Here is a 9,452-nt window from a genome sequence, read left to right as displayed (position 1 = left end):
CCGGGCCCGGGGCGGTTTGCCCGAGGTGGAGTTCCTCCGCAGCAAGCGCCTGGCTTTCCTCCAGCGCTGGCATTTGGCGAGCGGGGCCGGGCTGGCCGTGCCGGAGCCGGACCACGGCTACCACAGCCTGGAGGAGGAGCAGCAGCACCACAAGGGCCGCCCTGCGATGCCGGCGAGCTGAAGCGGCCCCAGGAGCCGAGCGATGAGGAGAGACAAGGTGGAGGTGTTCCCTTGGAGCAGGAGGGGATCAGGGGTTCAGCTGAAGAGGAGGAAGCTCTGACTGAAGAGGAGGAGGACGAGGAGGAGGACTCCGAAATAGAGCAAAACCTTCCAGTTTCAGCCAGACCTGTCTGTGCTAATAAATTGATAGACTATATCATAGGGGGAGTTTCCAGTGGGGAGGAGAGTGGGGATGATGAGGAGGACTGGGATGATGATGATGATGACGACGACGGGTTTGATAGCGAGGGGCTCCCCTCTGATTCAGACGCCGGTAGCCAGGACGGGGAGAGGCTTCACCTCTGGAATTCCTTCTATAGTTTGGATCCGTACAACCCTCAGAACTTCACAGCCACCATTCAGACATCGTCAAGCGGTCCGGGAAAGGACATGTCGGATGTGGAAGAGGAGGAGGAGGAAGAGGAGGATTCCTCGTGGGCAGAGGAGTCCTCAGACTCTCCGCACCCCAGTTCTGAAGAGGAGGAGGAGGAGTGGGACTGTAGCAGTGTGGATGAGGCAGAGAACTTGAAACTTTGGAACTCGTTCTGTACCTCAGATGATCCGTATAATCCTCTAAATTTCAAGGCAGCCTTTCAAACGGCGGAGAAGAAAGGGCCGTCTGGTTTAAAAGGAGCAGAGAGGCCGAGTTTGGCGACTGCCGAGTGCAGTCACTTGACTGTCTGTCGGGTGCAGCTGGACAAACACAACTGTGGGCTCCCTGATGTGCAGCCCGGCATTCTGTCTGATGAGAAATGTAGGAGTACCAAGCGGAAAAAGGTATATATTGGGGGGTTTTATGGTTTTGTGTTTTGGGGGTGCTGAAAACCAAACGACAAACCCACGCGGGGCCGAACAGTCTGTGAGTGGGTGAGGTCCCTGGTGCCAGGATTCCGCAGATCGTGGCCCTGTGAGCTTGTGCTCTGATTACTTGGCTGAAAGGAATGTGCCTCATCCCTTACACGTGATGGTAGATGTTGTAATTTAAATTACTTTTCTAGACTTGCAGTTCAATTTTCCATTTAAGATGTAGTTTTCCTTCTCTGTTTGGGTTGTGATGTAGTTTCTGACGTCAGAGAAACAGATGAGAACCGTGATACAAGATTTTCCACTGGAAAGTACCTGCTTCTGTTACAAATAATACTGATAAAAGTATTTTGGGACTTTTGGGACCTGTTCGAATGTAATTGAGACTTAAAGCATGGTAAATATTTCAGGACTTGTGACAAGCCTGCTTGAGTTCAAAACGTTCATTGGGGTAGGGAGAACTCCACGGGTTAATACACGCTACTGTAAGGCACTGAGGTTTCAGCACAAAGTACGGTGATAAATTTCCATTTCAGAGACTCTTGTAATGCCGCACTTGTTGGAAATCTCAGAATTCACCTTCTCAAATTCACTCTCTGAGTTTCGTGGTGCTGCAGGGGCACAAGATGGTTTTTCAGGCGCGATGTCTGTTGTCTTGCCTGGTAGTTGAAACATTTGCAGGAACAATAGCTTGTGATGCCGACTCCCAGGGCAGTGCACTAGGGTGACAAGTTACCAGGACAGAAAACGTGCCCAGCGCTTGTTTAGCAGTGGAGGTTTGTTGGCTGCTTGGAGAGCCTGGCTCAGAGGTCACTTCACACCTGGTTTGGTGGGGCAGGGGGTGGTTACAAGCTCACAGGACAAGCTGTTGTGTTTTAATCTAAGGGGAAAACCCTCCAACAGTTCTTGTGCTTTGGAACCGACAGTGTCTGTCTGAAATGAGCCCTGTTGTCATCTCTTGTATCTGTGAGCTAAAGCCGTGTTTTGTGTCGGGTGTAGAGGTAAGAGCGGTACGTCCTGACTCATGTGTGGTTGGACTTTGTGTGACCTGTTGACATGGTGAAAGAATGATGATCTGGGTGCAATCCGTAGCGTGATGTTACAGAGATCCTGTAATTGTGCCCAGGGGTGGCTCAGACTGATGTAAAAAGGATGTAAGGTGGGAACTCGCACAGGGACGGGCTGATGTAACAGCTCCCTGTGCTTGGAACCAGATTCTCAATTGGGTCTGGCTGCAGAGACCGAGGTGTTCAAGCCATTCAAGGCTGTTTTCTCTCCAGCCTCCTGCAGTCAAACAGCAGCAACATTTGTGTTTGTAAATCCACAGAACCCGGGGATGTTCTGTTTCGCTGAGGAGTGAGCGGGGCCTTCCTGCTGCGGGGACACGTGGGCTCTGCCCCTGCTTTCTCAGGCAGCTCGGCACTCCTTCGGGGTCACTCCCTGAGAATCGGAGGTTGCCCTCAGCCCCACCTCGTGTGGGTTTTTATCCTCTACTAGTGATTATTCCTGCAGGGCCCCTCTTTTGCCTTCACGTTTTCTGGGAAGGTTGGAAATTGCTTTCTGTGGCTGAGCCAATCTCGCCCTCCGCATGGCTTGGCATGACCTGGCTGCAAAGCCAGGGTTCTGTATTAACAAAATGTTTTGGGTTGTGGGGTTTTTTTGTACCTTGTGCTTTGTTCTTGACCTTCCGAAAGCAGCTGTCCTGCAGAGAATGCAGTGGAGCTGTCTGATGGAGTGCCTGGCTTGTCTTCAAGAATCAGCCCTGGTCTGAGAGCTGGTGGGTGCTGACAGCTGCTTAGTTTGTCCTTTGGTTTTGTGCCTTTTGCGAAGCTAGTGAAAGGCAAAACAGTTCAGGAGGGGCCTGAAATAGCCTGGCTTTTGCTTATCACTTGATAACAGAAAGGTTGAAATCCTCCTTGTGGTGATAGTCTAAATACTGTCAGTTTAGCTCCCGAGCCTGTAGATTTCTGTATTTTCTTGAAATAGTTTAGTAGTTCTTAAAAATAGTGAAGAGCAGAAGTTTTCATACATATTTCAAAATGCCTTGAGTTTGATCTCGTTTCCTTGCACAAACTTAGATACCCTGGAATTTGATACCCGCTCTGAATAGGTGGGTTTGTTCCCGTCACGTAGTGATGAGCGCTGCTTCCTTGTATGTAGCACAGGACAATTTCTTCTCCTGATGCTGACTCACATGATTGCTTACTCTACCGAACAGTGATTTTTTTATTTATTTATTTTTAATGTAAGCTTCGCTAATGAGAGAGGCTGACCAGTAACATATTTCTTAAGTGACTGTCGTGGCATGTGCTGCTGAGTAACCTGTTTGAACCCTCTCTGGGTAAGGTCATAACCCAGCGCTGGTGTCGGGACGGGGAGGGGGGACGTTACTGCTCTGGGCAGGTTGTGTGATCTGACATCAGGCTGGAGAGGCCTCTCAGGTCCCAGTTTAGAAACTCTGTAGTAGTTGGAGCACTGCTTAGAGGGGCAAGTCAGCAACTGGTTGTTTATAAAGCTGAGAGGGGAAATATACTCTGGCCTAGGTGACTGACACGAACTGCTGGCCTATCTGAAGCTTTTTGCTATTTTAGGCATTTAATAACTCATGTTAAAAGTGTAAATAAGTGATAAGCTCCTTTTGCATGAGTGTTTGCCTGACACTTTACTAACTGACTTTTCTTTTCCAGGTAACCTTCCTTGAAAAAGTCACTGAGTATTACATAAGCAGCGAGGAGGATCGTAAAGGACCCTGGGAAGAGCTCGCGCGGGATGGGTGCAGGTTCCAGAAACGGATCCAGGAAACAGAAGAAGCCATAGGGTACTGCTTCTCAACCGAGCACAGACAAAGAGTGTTTAACAGACTCCAAGAAACCTGCTACGAGAGGGTTGATCTCTTCTAGCACCTTAAAAGATCTGGTAGTTGTGTGACCCTCAGCGCTCACGAACATCTTCGAAAGAAGAAGCGGCAGCTGCGTGTGCTATTTTGAAATGGGGAGAGGAGTGGGGTTTGAGCACTTCTTTCCCGATTCGGTATTCACCTGGAAAATATACCTGTGTGTCCCATTTCTGTGTCCAGACAAAACCTTTCTAGTGTCGTCAAGGGTAAGGGTGGGAAAGTTGCCTTCCTTTGAAGGAACGCTCGAGAAACGAGACTGCTTTAGGTTAAACCCGTTCCAGAAATGCCTTGCCTGCCCTACGTGGAGAAGTGGTGACTATTAAGTTGGATTTTTTTGCACTTTGAAAAACGCAAAACCTATTTTGAAGGAAATATTTATGGGCCTCAGAACCTAGCTAGCGCAGTTTTGATTTAAAGTTTCTAGAGGTATGTGCTGCTTCCTTGTGGTTCTCCATTTTCTCTAACTTGTACAAAAGTCTCCGATTTTTTGTTAGCTTATACTGCGAAGCAGGTGTTTTATCCCTTCCTTTTAAAATCCCAGTTTTGCATGTAATCTGATGTTTGAGTGTTTCTGTGATGCTTTGATGTCTTTAATATTTCAGTCGTGGCACTGGGGGATTCGGGGGAGCTGGGGTGCACCACAGCCCCTTCGGTTTGTCCTTATTTAAATAATACCTTGACCCAGTCCTGTCCCAAAGGGTCTTGGCTGCTTGTGCCCCAAACCTCTTTGCTTTCAGGGCAGTGAAAGGCCTCGTCCCGATTAATAATTAAAGCTTCAAGGTACATGTCAAGGTTGAATTTCGGGAACCAGCACCTGGTTCCTCAGTTAAGAGTAATTTGCGATCATCGATTCTGCTTTCTGCAGATGGATTGAAGTGGAAAATTCTTCACATTCCTTGTATCCAATGTGCTTGTTCCAGTACTTGTAAGGAGAATTCTCTTTGATTTATGGAAATCTAAGGCTACAAATCGCTGTGTTCTTTACCAGAAGCCAGTATTAACACCTCTCAGCGTCTGTGCTCTTGTTCATCCGGTACCAAAATTAACATTTCATGTTTGGGGTCTGAAAGTCGAGGTCCTTGGTGGAAGGAAAACATTCCTTATTTATATTCCTAACTTAGAATGTTGGATTGTTTCAGTGACAATAAAAAATAAGCACCGTTTGGAGATGTGTTTGGCCCTGAAGGAAGTTGAGTGGCGTTACCCAAGCAGGTATGAGGTCACAATGGAATAAATACCAACCATCGAGGAATTCGTATCCGTTTGCACAAAGGATGTTCTTTGGATTTAAAAATTCCCTTTCTCCGCTACAAGTTAGAAGTGTCACAATTAGGAGAGTCAGAGGCTGAACTACAGTGGAGTTGTCACGTGAACTTAAAATAGAGCCGAAACTCCGGCAGCCTTACAGAGCAGCTGTGCAGCAATGTTATTTTTCCATCCCCGTGGCATAAAAAAACCCCACTTGGATTCTCCTTTCCTACAAAAAATAACTCTAATTATGAAATTGTAATTCTAATCATCACCTCAAATCCTTTGAAATAACTTTTTAAATTTTAATTTAAGGAGTTTGTTTTCCTGTATCGTATTTGAATACAGGTGGGAGGTTTTTTATTTGGGGGTTTTTGTTTGTTTGTTTGGTGTTGGGTTTGGATTTTTTTAGGAAAAAGCGTGCAGGGTGATAAATACAGAATTGCATTCGGGCTTTTATTGCCCTATGGCCCAGGTGTGACTGACAGGTAGAAACGCTGCCCGTTGCTCTCGGTAAAACACACCACAGCCACTTGTCCGAGACTCGGCCTCATTTCTCTGATCTTGGCGAACTCGTTGGTGCTTCTGTTATTCTGGTGCTCACTGGTGCTCGCAAGAAGCTTTAGGGTGGTGGTGGTGAACACCTGCAGACGCTGCTCTGCTGTTCGCAGCAGCTTGGGAAGGAACAGAATTGACAAATTGCAGATAAACTACACGAAAAAGCGCTGCTTCCAAAGTGCTGCTCACATTGGAGAAAGTAATTATGTTTTTTTTCCAGCCTGCAGCGTATCAGACACCCTGTTCTGAGTCCTACCTGCTTGGGTAAGCTTCATCCCCTCTCAGACCTCAGAGTATCCAGCGTGAGGAGATGGGAAATAAACACTAAATTTGTCGCCGTGGTCATCGTAAAGGCAAGCTAAGCTTGCCCGTCACGTTTGTTCCCTACAAATGGTCGTACAGGATGTGTTCATGTGTAAATGCTTGGAGCGAGACAGTAAAAATAACACTCGTTGAACTTTAAATCAAAACTGTAATTATAAGATTTTATTTTTGTATAATTTAGAGAAAGTTAGAAAACCTTCAACATTGGCTTTATACAGATTTTAATTGATTTGTGTCGAGTTTGCTGGGTTTTTATATCTAAAGTTATATTTCTGTACATAATAAAACTATTCAGAACTAATCTGTAAATTGTAATAAAGATATTTGCAAGATAACGCCCAGTTTTTTCTGTGAAAGAACTGGAGGGAGACAGGAGGTAACTGGGCAGAAGCACTGTTTGTGCACGTGTGTGTAGTTTTCTGAGAGTATGAAATGTTATTTAGCACCTTTGCTGTTGCAGAGGAGGTTACGGTCGTTTAGAAGCTGCCACTTTCCCCTCTGAATTTCTTTTTTGATCATTAAGCTCCTTGTACTGGCTAAAATACAAAGTGTGTGGGTGCAGTGAGTTGTGAGTAGAAGCCCCTCAGAGCTGCCAAATCCTTGATCTTTCTTCAAGGAGGGAAGAACCAAAACGCGTCTCCTTGGCCTAGAACGAGGTGAATGATTTGTTATGTTTTAATGGAGGAAAATGTTGGGTCAGGAGCTCGGTACTCGAGCGCTGGCGGTGCCTTAGTCCTGCCTGGCGTTACCAGCGGAATTATTTTTAGTGAAGGATTTTTGTTGCTGTGTGAGCAGGAGCTGGGCTGGGTGGGAAGGAGGAGGCTCAGCTTGGGCTTTACGTCTCACAGCCACGGGGTGAAGGTGCCCGGACAGGCACAAATCGGCTTTTCTGGGGGTTCCCAGGGGGATGAGGCCAGTCGAGAGGGTTTTCGGCCTCGATTGAAACCCTGCTGGCAACCTTCCAGCAAAGCAGGGCCGATACCAGTCACCAGCGTCACCCCAGTGTCACCCATGTCAGGGGTGGCTCTGCTCCGCGGGTGATGTGCTCACAGCGTAGGAATCTCCGGAATGAGTTCAAAGGTTGGTCACGCCTCTTCTAGAGCGATGTTTTGGGTGGGGAGCTTTCAAGTTCCTCGGTTCATGCCCTGAGATGCTGCTTTAGAGCTCAGTACGGGACCCGTGGCCGGGGCCACGTGCTCTTCGCTCCTGTCTTGCAGCACAATTCGTGTTTCACCCCGTCCTGGCGCCTCACCCAGGCAGCTCTAAACCCCCACTGGGCACTATTTGTTTCCATGAGAGTGTCACAGGTGGAAAACTGCTGAACTGGACAAGGGAAAACCTTGTTTGAACTTCCCGCAATGCTCTGACAGAAAACAATGGGCAAATCCCAGCATAGTGAACGGAATAATTACGGTGGAGTTTTAAAGTGTTTTTTTTGAGGGGGTGTTTTTTTAAAAAGTTGTATTCACCTCCTCTGCTGGCTCTGAAATCTGCCCTAAAAAAATGAAGACTATAATGTACTCAGTGAGCTCGCTTAAGGAAATAGTTGCTAAATGAAAGCTGCTCTGTATCTGGCAGTTGCATCCAGATGCCATCTGGAACGTAGGAATCCTGCCGGGCTTTCTTTATTCTCTCAGCACTGAGGTCTGCGGTTGGAGTTCAGCCGACAATTTATCTGTGTTAGAGCAGAACTGCTCTTGCTCTGCTAAGCTCGATCTTCTCCACGGGACTTTAAGAACTTGTTTGTCAGCAAAGCGCACGGGGAGTAAATAAGCTGCTATTTTTGTAGTCGCTACCGCCTGCGTCCCCTAAAATGCCGTTTGCAAATTAATAGCGCAGCCGAGTGGGTTTGGTCCCGCAAAAAAACAAGTTTCTTCTGCAAGCGGCAGGCGGGAGAAGGCAGTGACACCGTGAATGACGCCGGGATTGCAATTCCACGGAGAAGCTGCTGCTTTTCAGCCGCACGGCCTCAACCCGAAGGGCTGTAACTCCAATATAATCCCCGGTTTAGTTCAGTGTGCGTGCCAGGGAGGGGAAATGAAGTCTTGTGAAATCTGGCCATTAGTCTTGAGGGTATAAGTAAGGTATTAGAGCCCATTAGTAGCAGGCATCCATCTGCCCCTCGTGCTAATGCTCACGATAAGACTGTTAGCAATAAACCCAAGCTTTGTGGCCGCCCCAGCTGTAGGAGCACACCGGGGTCTGTTGCTTTCCTCGCCTGTCTGTTGTTTGCAGGAGGGCATGCGGTGGTTTGCCAGACACGTGAACTGTCTTCTCCATTCTTCTTGCAATCACTAGGTAGGTCTGCTGCTTCTTGGGGGAAAAAAATAATAATAAACAAAATCCAACCAACCCCTCTGCCTGTAGAAATGTAATGCTTGACGTATCCAGCTCCGGGAGGCTGGACTTGAAGAGGTTGTGGGAAAGGAGATCTTTCTCAGCACAGTTTACTGATTCAAGGGACAAACCTGGTTTGCCTTCACCGCCAGCTAGTGCCAGGAACCCGCTGGAGATAAATTCCTGCGCTCATTGTCACAGATACAGCCGGGACAGCTCTGGGTGGCTCAGTCTAAATGCCTGTCTTTAGGGAAGGTAGCTGCCACAAGGAATAACGACCTGCAGAGAAGGGCCCTGCTTGGAAAACAAGGTTTTGGTGCCAGGTGAGCCAGGGGAGGTTTGTGTACCGGGAGCAGCGTGTTCAGCATCGCGCTGGAGCTGCTGTTCCTGCCCTGCTGCTGCGGGACAGCCCCGGCGAGAGCTGCTCCTTGCCCTGTGGGAAACGCCGGCTCGCTTCCTTCCCCGTCACCGAGACACCTCACCCGAAACAGAAAATAGAAACAGAAAATAGCCACCGAGCGAAGCCCTTTCGCATGCAAAGAGCCGCCTTCGGCTGCGAGAGAGCGGTTGGGATTCGGTCCCGGGTCTCTCGCAGGGATTTTTGTGCTGAGAAGAAAAAAAGACCCAGCAGGGAAGTTTGAATTCAGCATCTTTTCCCCTTCTCATGCACCCTGCTTCTTGTTTTAGGCTTGCTGTTTCAGCAAGCTGAGATAATTTAGGCCAGATCTGAGGTTAAACAAGGCTTCTGGCCAAGGGGAAGCAGGAGCAGGTTAAAAAAGATTTCACTTCTAGAGCTGGCACCTTTCCATGCCTCCTCCCATGCCGGCTGCTGGGAGCTATGGTAACGAGCCCTACGAGGGTTTGGAGTTCTCGGGGCGGCTCTGGGTTGCTGTGCCTGGTGGTAAATGTGTTACTCAGATTGGTGATAAAAGGCTCTTAAACATCTGCTTGCAATCTGGGTGTCTGGGCTCCAGCGTGCCAGCCCAGTAGGATCCGCAGAGCAGCACCCACCAGTGCTCCCGGCACCATCTATCAAATTACAAGCAGTTTACAACCAGACATAAAG

General features: G+C 48.1%; 1 protein-coding gene across 1 annotated transcript; it reads left to right on the top strand.

The window, feature by feature from the left end:
* Positions 1-64: 64 nt before the first annotated feature.
* LOC104273542 (protein phosphatase 1 regulatory subunit 15B-like) lies at positions 65-3,923 on the top strand (the record flags this gene model as incomplete). Its single annotated transcript, XM_009868903.1, has 2 exons — positions 65-996; positions 3,711-3,923. Coding segments are annotated over 2 exons (1,145 nt in total), but the record flags the coding sequence as incomplete, so codon positions are not given.
* Positions 3,924-9,452: the final 5,529 nt, after the last annotated feature.

Source organism: Apaloderma vittatum, unplaced genomic scaffold (assembly GCF_000703405.1).
Source record: "Apaloderma vittatum isolate BGI_N311 unplaced genomic scaffold, ASM70340v1 scaffold28834, whole genome shotgun sequence".
Lineage (NCBI taxonomy): Eukaryota > Metazoa > Chordata > Aves > Trogoniformes > Trogonidae > Apaloderma > Apaloderma vittatum.
The sequence above is the reverse complement of the archived record's forward strand: the minus strand, read 5'-3'. Positions and strand labels throughout refer to the sequence as shown.